Source organism: Thermobia domestica, chromosome 7 (genome assembly GCF_964235325.1).
Source record: "Thermobia domestica chromosome 7, izTheDome1.hap1.1, whole genome shotgun sequence".
NCBI classification, from domain to species: domain Eukaryota; kingdom Metazoa; phylum Arthropoda; class Insecta; order Zygentoma; family Lepismatidae; genus Thermobia; species Thermobia domestica.
In genome coordinates this window covers 288,663,741-288,685,041 of record NC_137460.1, presented here as the reverse complement: position 1 = coordinate 288,685,041, position 21,301 = coordinate 288,663,741, and the positions used below count along the sequence as shown (strand labels likewise).

The 21,301-nt window shown below is 35.7% G+C and overlaps 2 protein-coding genes across 6 annotated transcripts in view; one reads left to right on the top strand and one right to left on the bottom strand.

The window, feature by feature from the left end:
• Window positions 1-21,301, bottom strand: part of LOC145691014 (zinc finger MYM-type protein 1-like) — a 309,663-nt gene that overhangs the window by 190,724 nt on the left and 97,638 nt on the right. The gene's annotated exons all lie outside the window — the stretch shown is intronic.
• On the top strand, window positions 8,722-15,896 carry LOC145691013 (uncharacterized). Its single transcript, XM_081766523.1, has 2 exons — window positions 8,722-11,551; window positions 14,429-15,896. Exons 1-2 carry the CDS (start codon window positions 9,577-9,579, stop codon window positions 14,449-14,451), a joined length of 1,998 nt encoding a protein of 665 aa, XP_081622649.1. The 5' UTR covers window positions 8,722-9,576; the 3' UTR covers window positions 14,452-15,896.

Genomic DNA, 21,301 nt, shown 5'->3' with positions numbered 1-21,301 from the left:
TATCCTCCTCCCCTACCCATGTTGTGGGGCACGGCATCGGAAGTGTTATTGTTCTTATCAGTGACCCCGAAAACTGAATTCGACACTCATATTGGTCACTCTGATTTATATATATATATATATATATATCCGCCCCCTCCCACAATTATTGTGGGGCTGAATTTATATTTAAATGTAATGAGAAGTGTCACTGTTCATCTCAGCGACCTCAGAAACTATACATTGCACACTAATATCGGTCATTTTCGATAATATGTAAATGTCTTTCCCTTCCTTTAAGTTACATCAAAGTGACATGATGAAAATCATCTCAGGTTTAAAGTTCATCTAGGTTGAAAATTTGATCGAGATCGGTTGGGTGGTTCAAGAGTTATTAAGTTTTATTTAATTTTATAATCTCCCCCTCCTACCTCTTCCCATAAGTTCTATTGTGAAAGTGAACAGATAAATACCATGCCAGGCACGAACCTCATCTATGTTAAAAATTTGATCGAGATCGGTCGGGTGGTTCAAGAGTTATTAAGTTTTATTTATTTTTATATATCTGTCCCCTCCCCTAAGTTTTACCGTCAAAGTAATATGAAAAAAAAAACACCCCAGGCCCAGATTTCATCCCTATTGAAAATCTGATAAAGTCACAAAAACAGTCACTTTTATTTTTATTCTTTTTACATATATCTCCCCTCTTCCACCCCTAGGTTGCACCGTAAAAGTTAAGAAGAAAAAAAACCCAAGCCCGAACCTTATCTATGTTGAAAGTTTGATCACGATCGGACTGCTGGTTCAAGTTATATTAAGATTTATTTACTTTTTTATGTCCCCTTCCCCCCCCCCCTAAGTTCTACCGTCAAAGTAAATAGCTAAAAACACTCCCAGGCCAGAACCTCATCTAAAATTTGATGGAGGTCTGTTGGGTGGTTCAAGAGATTAAGAGTCACAAACATAATCACTTTCTATTTTATAATATAGATTACTCTTTTATAACAAAACATTATTACCATTTCTTATAAGGTAGATTATATATATATTCAAGATGATTACTAGAAACACATTTTCAGTTAACAGCTTTTGTTTCTTTGTTTTATGAGAAGCATATTACGTATTTTGCCTGTAACTTGGCCATCTGTAGAAGTTTGCCAGTTTTCAGTGCAATCAACAGTTGCCAACTTAGCCTGGTTTCACTGGTTACAAAGTATACTCAGTTCAATATACGTTCACACTAACCTTTTTTTTTTTTTTTTTTTTCGTAATTTTCAGTTGAATTGAGATGTTTATTTGTATAACAAGACAAGAGTTGGATCTTCACACAGAGTGCCTATGTATAAAACCTAGAGATGCAAAAAAGCCGGCTTTTTTGAATCGATAGTTTTTTTCACATAAAAAGCCGGCTTTTTTGGAAAAAAACCGAGAATTTTGGAAATTTTGGCTTTTTTCATTTTCATGATTTTTCTATCCAAATAGCTTTCTTATAGTATATTCTATAGTTAGATAAGATTTCCACGACCTGAATGCCATATTTAGCTCTGTAATTCACCATCAAGATGGATGGAGCACATATTTTACGAATTAAAGCTAACATGAAGAATGTAGTATTTGAGGGCAATTTTACAGGTTATTTAACTTTATTTTAACTTTTGAGTTATCGACATTTTTTCCTTCTCTAGATCATTTTAGTTTGTCATCCGTGTTTCATTTCTAAGAGCTTAGTACTCTAGCTTCTAACGCAGAAGTTAAACTTACGTTTTTCTATATATCCGTCAAAGCATACGTTTTTCAATATGTCCGTCAAACCGTATTTCCACATTTCTGTTATACTGTAGTTGTGCAATGATTTAGCAATAATTTTCCAGATACAACCTTGAATACCAATTTATACAAATAATCAATAGCGGATTTAGAAAAGTACTTTGGGAGGGGTTTCTCTGATTGTTTCGTTTTCTAAAAAGTCCTAATTTTATTTGGGAGCATCTTGAAGATTATGAGTACAGGCATAACTAATACTTCGTTTCGTTTATATGTTTAGCAATAATCTTCCGGATACAACCTTGAAGATCATTTTATACTGAGAATCAGTGGCGAATTTAAAAAAAGTGTTTTGGGAGGGGTTTTCTTACTACTAATGTTTAGTTTTTCTAAACATTCGTAATTTTTATTTGACGGGAGCTTAAAGTTTATGAGTAAAGGCATAACTAATAGATATTTCGTTCGTTTTAGACATTCCACAACTTTGGAGAACAGGCTTCAGTCCGAAAGACCGATCCTCTAACCTTCGCAAAACCGTCACTGCTGGTAATTAGTAATAATAACGATTTAAAAACAATAAGAAAGGAAGTCGGCCAACTCCTACACTCCTAGTCGGCCAGTACACGCACTATTTCTATATTCTCAGATGGAATGAAGGAAGGCTTTGTCAGAATGGTCGAATGCTGGGTTGAATCCCGGACTTCCCGATAGAAGCGCAAAAGCCAACCACTCAGTCACGTTTGTTGTGCAGTTGTATTTAGCTTAACTTAAATATATTCCGTAGTCTTTTTTTTGTTCCGTAGTGATATGTTGAATCCCTCTTGTTAAAAATTCAGAAAACTTGAGGACTGGGTAAACTGTGATGGTGGTCAAGGGCGCCCATGTTGTGGTTTCCAAGGAGAGGCAAGTATAAGCGACGTTTCAAAAATAGTTTCAAATTTTGCTGTAACTAATGTAAAAATCCTATTGGATTTTCAATATTCTGAAGTACATTTTCCTCTAGGGGGGCAAGCGCCCCTTTAACCCCCCTGATGGGCGCCCTTGATGTTGGTTATAAAAAACTTGACTGTAGAATTTCAAGAATATACAGAGCCATGTGCAGCCTTTAATTGTATCATACAAATCTAAGTATTTCTCTTATGTTTTATTTTAATTTTATTTTGTTTCAAAAAGAGGGTATGGAATATTTTGAAGTAAAAATACTACATACAATTTTGCTAGTTATTTGTGTATTTTTTGAAAGAAGTTTTTACTCTTAGGGTTGGCTCGTTTACACCAGCTGTTTTTTTAAATAACTGGTTTAAACTAAAAAAAATTAAAAGAACAAAAATGCGAATCGTGTGAACTTCATGGTGACGTTTCACATGTCAAACCATCTGCATTAGCCTTATTTCCTTTTCACCTTTTAATCAAGGTGTCCCATGTTCAATTCCCGGTCGAACCACAACCCTTCTTTCATGTGTAAACCAAGTACTCTTTCGGATGTCACTTTAAGCGAAAGTCTTCTCCTTGATAACCTCGGTATTACGTAAGGATGTTAAGCCTAAACATACAAAACGAAACCAAATTATATATTTCTGCATGCCTGTTGTTTTATAAAGAAGCGAAAGTTGCTTAAATATATTGATTAAAATTGGTAAAATTTATCGATTGCCTACTTAGCTTCCAACATTAGCTTGGATTGGACTTTCAATGATACCTACATACTAAATTTGTAATTTAATACGTCAGTTTTAGAAAAATAAACACACTGCTGAAGAAGGCTGCACTTATTTAATATAAAAACACATTTACACGTTTCGATCTTCTATCCAAGATCCTCATCAGACGTACACTCCCGTCTGATGAGGATCTTGGATAGAAGATCGAAACGTCACGTGTAAATGTGTTTTTATATTAAATAAGTGCAGTCTTGTTCAGCAGTGTGTTTATTTTTCTGATTTTATTCGTAAGACGTTGACTATGATTGTGTGTCACTCAGTTTTAGCGTACTGATTATAATACGTTGACCTTTAAATTTTACATGCTAATTAAATTTTACAGGATTTTTCCGTTATTGTTTTACATTTAAAAGAATGACGGGATTTTCCCGATGGCTAGGGCGGGAGTTTCTCAATTTAAGAAATTTACTGACCGGACTTCTTTAAGCTTATGGGACCTCTTACAGCATAACCCCGTTGTTGAATAATAACACCAAGGCGAAACAAACTTATTTCTGTGAATATGTAATATAAATACATAAAGCAAAATATCTAAATCAAAAAACCTGGTTTAAACCCCAAAAAAGCCTGGTTTAAACTGCCCCCCCAAAACGGGTTTTTGGCATTTTCAGAAACAACCATGGTTCTTGCCAACTCTGCTTACTTTTGTATATAGGAGGTTAAAATGTGTTTATTATATACATTGGTTAATCCTTTGGAATTCATAATGTAAAAATGTTGAAGTAAAATTGTTTAAAATATCTTTTCGAAATTCGTGGTTTACTTTCGAGGTTTTATATTATTATCGGCATCAACCACTAATTAAATGACTTTCTGTGTTATAGAGAAGCGAAACAAAGTCTGCTTTATCGATTTAAAGCAGAATTTTGAAAAAAGCCCAAAATTTCCCAAGCAAAAAAGCAAAGCAGAAAAAACCGAGTTTTTTTTCCAAAAAAGCCGGTTTTTTTCCGAGCCCTTGCATCTCTAATAAAACCACATAAGAATACAACGTTTCCTGTGGCAGTAAATACCTATAACAGACGTGTTCCCTCTTAGAAAAATAAAACAACTGATTTTCGTAGGGCAGTTGAGTGTTATCTGTTCAAACACTGCTTCTACTCGGTAGATAGAAATGTCTCAGAGCTTATATTAAATCATCAAAATGTCTGCAATTTCATTTATTTGCTTATTTCATTAGCTTACAAAACTCGATAAATTCTCATGTTAGCATTACAGTTGTCAATAAAAACACATACAACATTATCAGGCAGCAGAAAGTATCCATGATATTGTACAGCGGTGGATACTTCTAAATGGTACAGCCATATGGAGATTTACGGCTAAGGTGTACCATTTAGAAGTATCCACCGCTGTACCTATGCATCTTTCTAAATACGAAACCATAAAATATGAACATGATCACTTACATTGTAATTAGGTAATTATTTTTCTACACCTGGCGTGTACTCAGGAGTATCTCTTATCAGATCTCCATTTCATCATCATCATAGGTATTCTGCCTTTATTGGCAGGTCACTTGCTGCAGCTGAGAAGCTTCCATGCTCCACGGTCCTCCGCTAACCTTTTCGTCTTCGCGTATGATCTTTCTGTTTTAATATCATCCATTAATTGTAGTCTCTTTCACCCCCTCCCTCTCTTTCCCGCCACCATACCCTCTGAAGCGTCCCTCATGATACAATCTCTTCTTAGGCAATGTCCCAACCAGTTTCTCTTCCTCTTCCTAATAATATCTAAAAGTGTTCTTTTCTCACCCACCATTTCTAACACTCTCTCATTCGTTTTCCGCTCGACCCAACTAATTCTTTCCATTCTTCTCCACACCCACATTTCTAAGGCTTCCAGTCGATTTTCGTCACCTTTACGTAATGTCCACGTTTCCGCCCCATACAATACAATTTAATGAATCACTTAAATATTATTTAATAGTGTAATAGCATTTTATAGTAAATAGATTAAATAATTTCTTACGGACAACAATAACATTAGTCATATTCTTCAAGAGCATAAGAAGTTTATTACACAGCCTAACAATTCATATACACAGTTTTACTTATATTTGCATATTTTTGATGTAACACAAGTATGTCACTATCTTGTATTACGCTATGAACATTTTTGTTAAAAGTGAAAAGAAGCCAGTTTTTCACAGTAAAACCGGGTGTTCGAAAACTCGCGCACCAATTATACACCACCATGTAGGGGACATCAAGACAAGAAAAAAAAGTCATCTGCAACTTTGGTCAGAGGCCACTAGTTTCGGAGATATTAAATGTCGAAACTGTAGGAAAACGAACTTGAGAGCTCTATCACAACCCTGAATGATAGAGCGAATGCGGCATGGACACGTCAAAGACTTCAAACCTACTCTATTGAGAAATGTGCATGTCCCAATTCTGAAATCTGTGCGCAAGGGATTCCCTAAAGGAAGTGAGGATTCCCCGGAAATTATCTGAGGAAAACTGGGTCGAAATTAGCATGTATAAAAAGACATGTTGATAGGAAACAAGTATTCGGTTGCTGAACAACGATATGTCAAACAGCTGCACGAAAATTTAAATGCGTATAATGTTATGCGTGGTTGCATAACCAGCAGTAACTGACAGAGCATAAAGAGAAATAAATTCCATCTCAGTGGCTCTCAATTGTGAAGGCGTAATGGTTTGCTCATGCGGTGATGAATTGTATGTAAATTGGAATAATTACAAGAAGAAAAACACTACACTGATCGGAAATAAACAAGAAAAACTCCATGAAGGTGTGACAGTAACGAGGCGGTCTCATGTGGTTGAAGATGCACGTGTATATGCAGGATATGCTGTGTATGTATCGACAATTCATTCTTGGGATCATAACAGTGATAGTTGTTATGCATACAATGTACAATTAGCTCTAAGCTCTATCTACTGTTTGTTAAATGAAACAAATAATGATCGCCGAACACATCCGTGAAGCACTTTTCCAGAACGAAGGACAAGTTAGATTGCTGTGTACAACCGTACTTTCCTCTAGAGAGGGGTATTTGACGTCTGGACTCGAACTCAAAGTCCTTACATAGTATGAACCCAAAGTTCACGTCATACATATCATAAACCGGAGGAAACTTATCACAATTTAATGGCACCGCCGGACAACGTTGAAGTAAAAACACACCAAGTTTGCAGAAAACGAAACAATAAACTATATAGTGATGCCGTATAGGCTTACGCTTTCAAACTCATGCCATTAGCTGTTCAGGGATACCGACCTCAAGACTATGAAAAGCGAACTGATCCAGGCGGTGGGGCATGTTGTTTGCTACGTTATTCTGTTCAAATCTAAATCTGACAGAAATTGTCCTTTGCAACGTTGTTCGACGGAACCATTCAATTGAATCGGTCATTGCAGAAAGGGCTTAAGTCCAGAACTATTAAGGAGGATTGGAGTTTGACAAATTGAACAATTTCTTTATTCAAATTCTTCGAACAGACATCCCATACTTGTGATTTCAGCATTATAGCCTTAAAAGCTGTAATCACAAATTTGGGATGTCTGTTTGAGGGGTTTAAATATAGGATTGTTGAATTTGTCGAACTGTAATCCGCCCTAATGATATTGGACTTAAGCACTTTCTGCAATTCAGTTATGGGAGTGAATTTGTTCTATACATCGGCGGATGTGTGACGGTCCGGATATGTAGCGACAGAATGGAGATGTTACAAAATAGAAAATGGTTATTGTACTTAATAGTGTGACTGGTAGTATGAAACGACATCTCGTCCGCTTTCTACGCAATGGAAATACAAAGCCATGTGTTTGCTATTGGCGGAAGTGTGGCTTATACACACTGTATTTACAGAAAGTATACGTGCCATACTGCATGTACACAAATGTCAGGTCATTAAAGAACATAATCAATGTGTTCAGCACGTGTCAATCAGGAAACGAAATAGCTGATATTGTCAAAAATATGTACACATAGTTAATGATACGTTAATGATCATTACCTATGACAACTACAGACAGTGCTACGTCAGGGGAAAAAAGTCAAAGTGAATCATCTGATGTTAAACTAGCGCCAATTTTCAAAATGTCCACCCTCCATCCTTATACACGACGCTGCACGCCGAAGAATGCCATTTTGTGTATTAGATAACATGTGATTATCAATTGCGGTAACAGCCGGATGTAATCTGGCAACTAGGCCTTCTGCAGTATGTGGCGCTTCACGATATAATACGGATGTAATATGAAGCCACAGAAAAAAATCTAAGGGGCAAATCAGGAGATCGTGGTGGCCCTGCCACGGGACCAGTGCGACCAATCTACCTATCATGAAATCGACCATTCAAGCATGCTTGAACGGCAGTAGTGGAATGGATAGGCGCGCCATCGTGTTGGAACCACATGCCTTGGCGATGAAACAGTGGAATATCTTTCAGGAGGCCTGGCAGAACGTCTTGAACAAATATTAACTATCCCTCTGCTGTGAGCCGTGCAGGGAGAAGGTAGGGTCCAATTACATTGTTCCCAAGCATACCAGCCCACACATTGACACTCCATCGAACCTGATGGCTAGAGCTTTGCGGGGCGTGTGGATTTTGTTGTGCCCAAATATGGCTGTTATGTGTGTTAAAGAAGCCGTCGCGTTGTAACCCACCCAAGTTTCATAATAAAATGAAACGTTGTAAAGGAAAAACTTTTGTGAGATGAAACTCCAGTTTACTGTTAAGTTGGTTCTTTCTCTTGGAGTTGGAAGCACTGCTTAACCTTCGGTTGGATTTGCGCGAGTCGTCGATCGGGATGACGTCACGTTGCAGCCGAGGTTCTGGCTTTAAGCCTGAAGCGCTTTGCAGTGTATAAAATGAGGTAAGAGTGATAGGTCCTCTGAATGAAAATGGGTCGTTAAAATTAATATTCTTTCCGTATAATCGTATAGTTTAGTTAATTTCTTTTGAAATCTATAACAGTTCCTGACTATGGTTATTATTTAGAAGACATTATTATTATTCAATATATTTTGGAAACACTTATTTCTAAAACATTGCGAAAGGAAAAGTAAGAAAGTAAAAATAGTTAATTGAATAGTTCATGTTACTGGTTTTGTGTAGGCAGAATTATGCCTTGAGTTAAAACATGTTGATTCTTGTTTTTCCTTGATAAAACTAAAGTAAAGTCGCTAGTCAGGAAGTTTAATATATTGAAATTACGGAAAATATTAAGGCAAGTGGAGACTTCAAATGAATGATTTATGTCTTTGGTCCGCTTTGAAAAGGAAAGAAAAAAAAGAGGAATCTATAGAGTTACAGATGAGCTGATGCTCGTAACTCATGTATTTTGACCCATATTTAAGGAATCTTTTCCTCCCACATTTTCATTCCAAAGAAAGCCACTTTGCAGTAACTTCGAGTTCCATACATTTTAATGATATTGTTATATAGGTTTCTAAATTCTATATTTTGGATTTACGATTGGTTATAGTATTTACTTCAGAAATTTTGTTACTTGAAAAAAAAAAAAAATCCTTTTGGGAAAAATGTTACTTGCTAACGGCGATTTCTATTAATGATATTATTACTTGTTAAAATTGTTGAATGTTTTCTATATTACTATTTATATAACACGTTTCGGATTTGTTATAATAAAATTTTCCATTTTGTTAGAAAACTTTTTCCATTTTCAAGTAGTTGTAGACAAATTCCTGATTATCTTAATAGTGATATTTTTGCATACAGTATAAGCCTTTTCCAGTATTGAACCTCACTCTTCACGTCGTCATTATTCTCAGCCGTGGGGGAGTGGAATTCTCCTTTCTCTCTCCTTTTAAAATTCTTATATTCTAAAGGGGGAAGTGGGGTGACGTCCGTTCTCGCAGGACTGTGGGTAGTGGGGGCTATTTAAAGATTATATGTGTATCGTTCATCCGTTACATATATAATTTTTAAATAAAAATAAATTTTATACACTGCCCTGGAAAGGCAAATTTAAGCTGGCTTCGAGGTCCGGTTCGGGGAGGTCCAGCAAAAGTGTTCCCCTTTATATTCTAAAATTTATGTATATTTCTTTGGTCAAATTAACCTCTAAATTAAATAACATATTTTCATTATTCTATGCCTTTCTTGTTGAGTTAATATAAATGTTGTATATGAATGTTAACGTAAAATACTTAATACAGTGTTGCCGGGGTCGGATACAAAAATTATGGTTTAGTAGGTCATTGTGTAATAAGCAGATAATTATTGATAAGGTTGTAAAAATAGTAGTAATTATTCTTTTGGTTTCTTTGAGCTTAATATTTTGTGGTGTGCTTGTAAGGATGGCACAATCAAAGGAGACGCATGTAAAGTATAGATTTTCGGATTCTTCAAGTTCTAGTGGGGATGAATTTCTTGGATATTCTTATGAATTTAGTAATCCTATGTTTGATCATTTAAGGCCTTCAGCCCATATTCAAGTGAATCCTCACGAACCTTTACTAGGTGGTCAAAGTAGACCATTTCAGAATCAAGATTTTAACGTGGATCCACAAAGTAATGTGGGACACAGTACACAGTTTGCGAATTCCTCGCCTAATTTAAGAGCAGGAGGGAGTCAGAGCTTTCAAAATAAATATAGAGATCGACCATTTAATATGGCAGCTTCATTAAATTTAAATTTTGAGAAATTTGCTTCGGAAGGAATCTATAAATCTTTGTTGCATGATATTAATAGTCTACCTATAATAGATGGTACCAATACTGAGTCTACATTTCAGTTTTTATTAAAACTTGATAGTATTGTCAGAGGTAAGGGTTTGCCTTTAGATCTTGTGTTAGTAGCTTGTCTTTCTCGTACAAAAGGAGAAATGCAAGAAGTTATACAATCGTTTATTGGGGACGCTTCCCCTTGGCAAACAGTTTGTAGACATTTAGTGGTGCGATTTATTTCCACTATTGGTAGAACACAATTCATGCGACTATTTTTCTACGTTCCCATGCGGGAGGATCATTCATTATATGAGTTCGTAGATAATAAATTATCGATTATTCACGTACTTGATATGTCCTTTGATGAAGCCACCATTTGTAGTTTAATTACTAATATGGTAACGCCTTCTGCCCATCAATTTCTAGCTGAAAGAGGTATGCCTATCGATTTAAATCAATTGTATTTAGCTGCAGAACACTATGACGCTTTGCATAGATATAGGAAAGATTATTATCGATTACGTAATCAAGGTAGTAGCGTACGGGACTTGGTACCACCCCGTAAATCATCTTCCTTTATCGGAGCGAAAAACACAAAACAGCAAGTAGTGTTGCAATCTCGTGAACCAATAAATTTACATAAAACTTTAGTTTCTCCAGCTATGTATTCTTTACCATCTAACTATAAAAATTTTGATAAGGCGGAATTTTCTCATAATCATAATTTAGAATCTCAGTACTTAACTCAAAATAACTTAGACTTAAAACAAAATGGTAGTAAATTGGAAAATTTATTAGCGATTCCTGTTTACATTACGGGCATGCGTTTTAAGTGCTTAATTGATACTGGGAGTACGAACTCTTATTTGGCTCGACATCTTTATGATGAACTTAGAAAAAAATGTAAAATAAGAACAGAAAAGGTGAACGTTCAGACGATTGGCTTAGGAAATGTACAAGTAACAGTGGATATGAGAGTAAGACTATATTTTAAAATTGGAAGACACCAATTTAGTGAAATTTTCTTCATCGTGGACTCTAATGAGTTTGATCTTCTGCTTGGAAATGACTTTCATACAAAATACAATTCCGTGATAGACATTGCTGGTAATTTATATAATATAAAAGCTCGGAAGTTAGTGGTTCCTATGATCCGAGCTGATGAACTTTTGTGTGCCCAGACTTCTCTCGCTTCTGCATATACTTCTAGGAATGGGGTGAGTGGAAAGCAGCCGCCATGCGACCTTGGTTGTCCGAAAGCTACACCTCAGCCTAGATCTTTTGGTAATTCTCATCAGTTTTTGACTCCATCGACATCAGTAACCAGAGACAACGGAGTTAATACCACGTTTGACCCAGAAGTGGAATTCGTTTTTGATCAGTCCATATTGCATCCACCGGAGACTAAACCGGAGGAATCTCAAGGTAATTATACGGTTCCTGATCAATTATTACTATGTGATTCTAATTTACAGGAATATGTTAATAACTTGTTAACTTCATATTCTGATGTTATTGGAAACAAAATTGGTAGAGTAAAAAATTTCACTTACAAAATAGAACTTGCCGATAAAACTCCCATTCGATTGCAACCTTATCAGCTTCCAACGCATAAGCAAAAGGAATTAGATTCTTTTATTGCCCAGCTTTTAAAAGACGATATTATAGAGGAAGTAGATTATTCTCCCTACACGTCACCCTGCTTTCTAGTAACAAATTCAGACGGAAGCAGGCGGCTTGTAATTTCATACGGAGAGGTGAACAAAAAGGTGATGGTAAACAGCTATCCTTCTCCTAACATGGAGAATGTAATATCTAGTATTTCGGACAACAATATCTTTTCAAAACTTGATTGTAAATCTTGTTTTCATCAAATTCCTCTGTCTGAAGAGAGTAGAAATATTACTGCTTTTGTGACAAAAAACAAAATCTATCGATATAAATCGGTACCAATGGGATTAGTATTATCACCTTTTGTTTTAAGTAATTTGATGTCAAAAGTCTTTGAAGGGTTAATTGGTAAGAATTTAGAGATATATTTTGATGACATAATTTTATTTAGCAAAGATATTGAGAGTCATAAAGCTCTATTAGAGGAGGTATTATCTCGACTAAGAAATTGGGGAATTACTATTTCAGAAAAGAAGTCCTGTCTATTTCAAACTAGTATTAAATATTTAGGGTTTCGTTTTGAAAATGGCAACATGTCAATAGACCCTGAGAGAATTAAAGCTATCCAGGAGATACCAAAACCAAAGAATAGAAAAGGAGTGAACAGAATATGTTCATTTTTCTCGTTCTATTCTAAATTTATTTATGGGTATTCAGAGTTAATTGCTCCCCTTCAAGAATTAAGATCTGTAAAAAAGCCTTTTAAATGGACTAAAGTTCATGATGAAGCCCTACAAAAATTAAAGGATGCCTTTTGTAGTCAGGTTATTTTAAAAGTCCCAGATATGAATTCCAACTTCGTAATACATTGTGATAGCTCTTTGCGTCATTTTTATGGGGTTCTCAGCCAATATGATTCGGAAGGGAATCTTAGACCTGTATCTATGTTTAGTCGGGCAATTCCACAATCTGACTGGAGTAAAAATATATACGAGTTAGAACTTAAGGCTCTTTCTTTATCTTTGGAAAAATTCGAGTATTATTTGGCAAATCCCTTTGTAGTATATACTGATAGTAAGAGTTTAACTTGGTTACTTAATAACCATAAAAGACAAAGGAGATATGGAACCATGTTAGAGAAAATCTCGAGGTTTAAATTTCGTATAGTCCATGTAAGATCAAAAATAAATAGTATAGCCGATTTCCTTTCAAGGGTTGGAAACCATCTAGAATTCTATACAAAAGATGAAAATACAATGGAAGTCGTAAAAGATCATAATAAAACAGTAAATTTGTCTTTCATTAATTTTTGGCAAAATCCTGTGTTTAATGTGCCTCTTACAGATCACCAGAGGAAGGATCCTGAATTAAGAGAGATTATCAATAGGTTAGAGCAAAAGGAAGAAGTTCCTCCGTATGTATTAAGAAATAAGATCTTGTTAAAAAAGACTAAAGGTAAAGGGAATAATGGATTTAGAATTGTAATACCTAATTCTTTAATTCAGTCGATTATTGAGTATTCTCATTGTCCAATAATTCATGGTGGGCATATGGGATATCGAAAAACCATTGCGAAGGTCGCTGAAAAGTATACCTGGCCTACTTTATATCCTGACATTAAGAATTTTATACAATCTTGTCATTTGTGCCAAACCTGTAAAGATTCTAATCGAAAACCTATGGGTCAATATTTTACAAAAAAGGTAATGCACCCAAATTATACTTGGTTTATTGATATTGCAGGGAAATTGCCTAGTAGTTCTGGATTTGAATATATTTTAATTGTCACTGACGCCTATAGTCGTTTTGTCTTTTTAGAACCTTTAAGACGACTAACCTCAAAAATCATCTGTAATAAGTTACAGGAATTATTTCTTCGATACGGCTTTCCTGGTAAAGTCCTAAGTGATGGCGCTTCTTATTTCGTGAGTGATTACTTCTTGAAATTCTTGTATAGCTATGGTATACAGAGTGTAAAATTCTCCCCATATAACCCACAATCGAACAGAGCCGAACGCACGGTGAGATCGGTTAAAAATTTAATTCGTATTTATGTTGATAAGTCTCAACAGAATTGGGCCCAATTACTATCTAAAATTGCTTTTACTATTAACATAAGTATGAATGAAACTACTGGGACCAGTCCATGTGAACTTTATATGGGACGGAAATTTTACCATCCATTAGATGTTAAATGGTTGATGGATTTAGATCTTTTAGACGATGACCAGGATAAAGAGCAAAAATTAGTCAATATAAATAATAACATTGAACGCGCTTGGAAACATAGTGCGAAGGTATATAGTCAAAAACATAATCCTGTTAATTTAAATATTGATGATTTAGTATTGGTTAAAAGGTTCATGAAAATTTCAGCAGAGAAACATTTCAATCCAAAAATCGCCCCTCAGTGGGAAGGCCCATATCGCCTTATTTCTAAACCTACACCAAATACAGTTTGGCTAGAAAATATTGAAAGACCATATGTTCATATAAAACGCCATGTTCGTTTTTGTAAGAAATATTTTCCACCAAGACAAGTTAATCAACCTAACCCATAAGGTAACACAGGAAAAAAGATTTGATATGAGAATTGAGGTTAAGTAAATTATTAATATTGTACTTATTTATATATTTTAGGATGTTTGTTCGAACAAATTTTGTGTTTTGTATATTTTTTTATTCCTGCAGGAATGCCTCGTCCGAGAAAGTGAGAGGTCAACCCTTTTCATTTTGTAAATACCTCATCATCATCCTTTGTGTATGTTATGTAAGGAATTGGAAAATTTACTGTAGAAGTTTGTAAAGAAGGCGTTAGCATTTGAATATTTATGGAAGATTTGGTAATGTATTGAAATTATTTTATTATTCAACTTGGGATTTGTTATGGTTAGGAATTTTTTTTTGACCGACCCTCGGATATTATGTAACCCACCCAAGTTTCATAATAAAATGAAACGTAAAGGAAAAACTTTTGTGAGATGAAACTCCAGTTTACTGTTAAGTTGGTTCTTTCTCTTGGAGTTGGAAGCACTGCTTAACCTTCGGTTGGATTTGCGCGAGTCGTCGATCGGGATGACGTCACGTTGCAGCCGAGGTTCTGGCTTTAAGCCTGAAGCGCTTTGCAGTGTATAAAATGAGGTAAGAGTGATAGGTCCTCTGAATGAAAATGGGTCGTTAAAATTAATATTCTTTCCGTATAATCGTATAGTTTAGTTAATTTCTTTTGAAATCTATAACAGTTCCTGACTATGGTTATTATTTAGAAGACATTATTATTATTCAATATATTTTGGAAACACTTATTTCTAAAACATTGCGAAAGGAAAAGTAAGAAAGTAAAAATAGTTAATTGAATAGTTCATGTTACTGGTTTTGTGTAGGCAGAATTATGCCTTGAGTTAAAACATGTTGATTCTTGTTTTTCCTTGATAAAACTAAAGTAAAGTCGCTAGTCAGGAAGTTTAATATATTGAAATTACGGAAAATATTAAGGCAAGTGGAGACTTCAAATGAATGATTTATGTCTTTGGTCCGCTTTGAAAAGGAAAGAAAAAAAAAGATGAATCTATAGAGTTACAGATGAGCTGATGCTCGTAACTCATGTATTTTGACCCATATTTAAGGAATCTTTTCCTCCCACATTTTCATTCCAAAGAAAGCCACTTTGCAGTAACTTCGAGTTCCATACATTTTAATGATATTGTTATATAGGTTTCTAAATTCTATATTTTGGATTTACGATTGGTTATAGTATTTACTTCAGAAATTTTGTTACTTGAAAAAAAAAAAATCCTTTTAGGAAAAATGTTACTTGCTAACGGCGATTTCTATTAATGATATTATTACTTGTTAAAATTGTTGAATGTTTTCTATATTACTATTTATATAACACGTTTCGGATTTGTTATAATAAAATTTTCCATTTTGTTAGAAAACTTTTTCCATTTTCAAGTAGTTGTAGACAAATTCCTGATTATCTTAATAGTGATATTTTTGCATACAGTATAAGCCTTTTCCAGTATTGAACCTCACTCTTCACGTCGTCATTATTCTCAGCCGTGGGGGAGTGGAATTCTCCTTTCTCTCTCCTTTTAAAATTCTTATATTCTAAAGGGGGAAGTGGGGTGACGTCCGTTCTCGCAGGACTGTGGGTAGTGGGGGCTATTTAAAGATTATATGTGTATCGTTCATCCGTTACAGCGTGTAAAAGTTCCCTCATCTGTCCACAATATTCGTTGGACAAAGTTAGGATCGCGACGACTTTGTGCTCTGATCCATTGACCAAATTCCATTCGAGGCTCATAATCATCATTGGACAAAGCTTGCACTGCAGTATAATGAAACGCACGCCGATCATTATCTCGCAGAGTATCCCAGACTAGGGAATGCGCCATACCAAATTGATGGTCTATGTCACTCGTTCTGGCAGTTGGAGTTTGTCGCACTATATCACCAATACGGTCCTCGACGTTTGCTGTACGACAAGTGCGGGAACGACCTGTATCAAGTGCTAGGGAAGGCATTACACTGCCACGTTCTCGCAATCTTTGGTCCAACCGTTGAAAGACGTTCTTTCTGGGTGCCGACGATTTGAATACCTCTCTGCATACACACAAGAAGCTGTTGTAGCAGTTCCGTGGTATTCTCCAAAAATCATGTACATATCACAATATTCATGGATTTGGTACGCCATTTGGCATTATTTACAACACTTTCGCGCACAAGTACAACACACACGCTTTATTTACCTTTGTTCAATTGCTATGTAGCAATGTTGAAGTATGTCTCAGGTTGGCAGTATTACTTTACAGTATTCACTTTCGCTGGCAGTAGTATTGGCTTCGCTAATGAAAACACTACCCGCACTTTACTCCAGATTCATAGATTTCACCACACAGCAAGCATAACTCACAGAGTGGAACACACACGATCAAGCCGCATACTAGAGTGGCACCAAAGGTTGGCAAGTTAAGGATGAGAGCAGCAAGGAGGTGTACACGTCACGAAACATTCACGATGGCCACGTGATGGATCAGTTTGATCACAACGAAATTGCAACGAAATGTAAAATAATACTTGGAGACAATACCTGCTGAAATAAAACAAGGATTAGTTAATGATATCGTACAGTATGGAGAACCGTTCGAGTGTCCTGAACCTTTTGGGTTTTTGTGCCATGCCTAAAATATCTACAAAGTTTGAGACTGTGCTACAGTCTACTTGAGGCGTCACAAACTATAATACATTCAGATATCCCCTTGCCACAAGTGTTGCCACGAGACGAGACATATTTCAGGTCTTTCTCGAAAATTAGACGTCATTTCGAAACAAGACACACATTTCATTTTTAAAACGACCTTTTGATCTCTCGTGTCGTACCTCGTTTTAGAAAAAAGAGACGAAGTAGAGGACGATATTTTATTTTCGAGACGAAACACAGGACGAGACAGCGCTTGCACGATACAAAACGAGACAGCCTAAATTTTTTGCCTCGTCTCGTCTCGTGACAACACTACTTGCCATAAACTCACTACTTCTTTGCTATTGCCCACAAAGGGCACTAAAATGAACGTGGACGTCAATGATATTTTAAACGGAAATCTGCCTATAGTAATTCAATGATTGTCTTGTATCTGTGTAGTACCTAGGTATAGTATCCCTACAACTTTGTATAACGCAACCTTCCACACAAGCGCCATCATTGTACACAGAATGGCTGCTAGCTACCAACCAATTACTGCGCAAACAGTCGGTAATCAACAATGGAAACTTAAATTCTGCTCGCATAATGTACTGTCTAGGCATCAGTTCATGCCGGAACTGTGCGGTGATGGTTGTTTACTTATGAACCCACAACAGATAACACACAGACAGAGGCCATTTTACATTGCATATACTATACCAACAATAATACGAAAGGAGATTTGTTTAGCTAGCTACAATTCCAGCATTTACAATTACGACTGAGAGAAATCCTGCAAACACCATAGTCAGAATAGTCAGCAGTAGGAATCGACCCCACAATCTCCCAAATGCGAAGCAAACGCTCTACCAATAGAATTAACGCGCTAGATAATATCATCATTCTTATGCTCGCACAAACGAATTGTAAATACCTACACAGTATACATCATCCTCAATCACATTAGACCGCCTCGTTACTATAAGCCTTTCATGGGACTATTTCTAATTTTTCCGATAAGTACATAAGGATTTGGATGGAGAAAGGGCCCGAGTTCAATGGAGTTCTTATGAAACTCGGGCCCTTTTTCCATCCAACTTCTCATATGTGTTTTTCTTCTCACAATTGTTCCAATTTACATACAACTTGTAACATACCGTACTGGTAACGTTGCATTCTGATTACATTTTTAGTTGCACAGTGTTTGGATTTTCTTATTTTAGGTTGTGTTAGATTGTACTTTATTCTTATAAGTACTAAGTTGTGTTTAATCTGTTATCATCCGTGATTCGTTCATTATAGTTACTATGTAAAGTTTACTATTCAAATTCATCACCGCATGAGCGAACTATTACGCCTTCACAATTGAGAGCCACTGAGATGGAATGTATTTCCCTTTATGTTGTCAGTTACTGCTCGTTATGCAACCACACACAACATCATACGCATTTAAATTTTCGTGCAGCTTTTTGACATACCGTTGTTCAGCAACCGAATACTTGTTTCTTATCAACATGTTTCTTTATACATACTAATTTCGACCGTTTTCCTCAGATAATTTCCGGGGAATCCCCACTTCCTTTAGGGAATCCCTTGCGCACACATTTCAGAATTGGGACATGCACATTTCTTAATAGAGTAGGTTTGAAGTCTTTGACGTGTCCATGCCGCATTCGCTCTATCATTCTGGGTTGTGGCGATATAGAGCTCTGAAGTTCATTTTCCTACGGTTTCGACATTTAATATCTCCGAAACTAGTGGCCCCTGACCAAAGTTACAAAGGCCTTTTTTTTTCTTGTCTTGATGTCCCTTACATGGTGGTGTACAGTTGGCGCGCGAGTTTTCGAACACCCGGTATATTTGTATATTTTTAATGCATCACAAGTGTGTCACTGTCTTGTATTACGGCTATGAACATTTTTGTTGAAGGTAAAAAGAAGCCTGTTTTTCACAGTAAAAGCAATAGATTTATAAATGTATAAGCTGGAAAGTGCTAAATTTTTTGCTTCTATAAAAACCCTTTTTAATGATGATTGTGAGTAATCTGAAAATTATTCTAATTGTTTTCTTTTGGAATCTGAAAATACTTGAACTAGTTTCAGCAATTCCCCAATGTATTATCCCGAAGCAAATTAGTGAGTTAAACTTGGCGTAGTAAAACCTAAGAAGTTCTCTCGACACCTTGAAGTTTATATAAGGCAAAGCACACGCTACATAGCTTCTTGTATCAAGCGGAGATGTGAACAGACCGTAAGAGATCGTCACTTGTGATTACACCTAAAAGATTTGTCCTGCAAGAATATTGGAGGGAATGAGAACATATTTTTATTCTACGTGATATACGTGGTTTCTCTGGAAAATGAAACCGAACTGGTTTATCATGATTTATAATTAATCTGTTCGATCTTAACCAAGTAACCAATTGTCGGTAAAAATGGCAGATTTCCTCTATTGATTTTCCTGACAATCATATACTGATGTCATCAACGTACAGAATACATTTTGCTGGATTCATATATTCTAACAAATCATTTATATAGGAAAAGAATAGAATCCAAAATGGAACCTTAGGGACCTCTGATTACACTTGACAAAAGAAGAACAAGTTGTTTGAACCGCATCTAAAGCCAATTTTGATATCTGTACCACTTGTTGTCTACTGGATAAATAACAATGAAACCAACTGTACGCTACAGTTTGAATTATATAAGCATATAATTTACTCAAAAAATAGCACGATCAATGGTATCAAAAGCTTTGGATAGGTCGATGAATACAACAACAGGCTTACTGTTTTTTAATTCAAAAGCTATGATAGGCATGAAATCAAACAAGGTTGTTTCAATACTTAACTCATAAAATTGAAATGTAAAAACCGAGTCTCTATGTAAGTATACAATACTTGCTGTACTTTAGCAAGGTGATTATTGTACGCAAGATTTAAATGTATATAGATGAATTCACACACTCTTTTTTGACGTGTCCAGTTCATGCGTTACAGCCATTACAATTCCAGTTCGTTCCACAGGAAACTAAACAATTTACGAAATTAAGCAACTAATATTAGTTCAGTTTAGTTTATTTCATCCTTTCTGTACATAATGCTTACAAAAGACAAAGTACATAGTATGTACCAGAAGCATTAGCATTTTTTATTACACAGTTTAAAAAGTAAATGTACAGTAAGAAAAGCAAAATTATCAATTCCACATAATATGAAAAATAACAGCAGCAAAAACACACTTAACAATTGTACATTAAAACTTTACGTTCAATGTATCATTTTCCTATGTGCGTGTCGTAATACTGCGTTTTCACTTACTGTTAAAAGACTGTGTAGACCGTTCTATACGGCAGATATATATAATTAACTTCCTTATAACTTCCTTTTTGGATAAATTATACACACTCATTTTGTGGCATGCCTGGTTTCACTAGAAAGATCACAAATGCACACACATGCAAGCGCGAGGAGAGCATTCACATTACTGATAAAGAAATCCATTGTAGAACATTTGGGTTGAAAAAGGGAAATCTTCATGTTCTGAAAATGTTTTATGTTGCTTCAGGTTGGCAACCCTGACCGGAGATCAAAGACAAAGTATTTTCCTTTCTCTTTGTTCCGATCTCGAAATTGCCAATTGTTTATCGTCAAAACAAACCCATGTTTGTCCTAATTGAATGCTGCCTCAGGCCTGCCACGTAGTGAGACAATATTTTTTCTTTTCGGTCAGTAAAGTGCTGTCATCTAAGGAGAAACCGTAGAACTAACTGTGCCTTGCATCTACTAAAAAATTTCATCACTTCCAGGATTAATGCATGCCTTAATAAAGGATACGTTTTCATGACATCCCTATGGATGACATTATTATTCTACAACAGCGTATTTTATGACATTTAACTGAATGTCACTGGAACGCAAGGGGCTAACCGTTGTTGGTAAACCTTCTAGAAACTTTGAAACACTATGATAACTACACTAATAATTTTCCACGGTTGGATCAAACAAGCATGTTATGATTCAGAACGAATCTTCGAGCGACCTAATGAGTGGTGAGTTGCTAGAACTTAATACATACAGAGCAATTCGCAAGATATATATATTATGTTCAAGATGTAAATAACCATCTAGTCACACTCTTCAGTACGACATTTCATGTCACAGTATAAGAACACAAAGGAAACTATACCACTTTGTCATGAACTTTCATGTGGTCTTGACACACTCTTTTATATTTAAAGGATTTATCACATATTATGCACACGTATGGTCTGGCATCAGAATGGATTCTCATATGAGTGTTTAAAGTCGTTTTCCTCTTGAACCTTTTCCCACATACCGAACACACAAATGGTTTAGCATCCGAGTGAACAAGTTC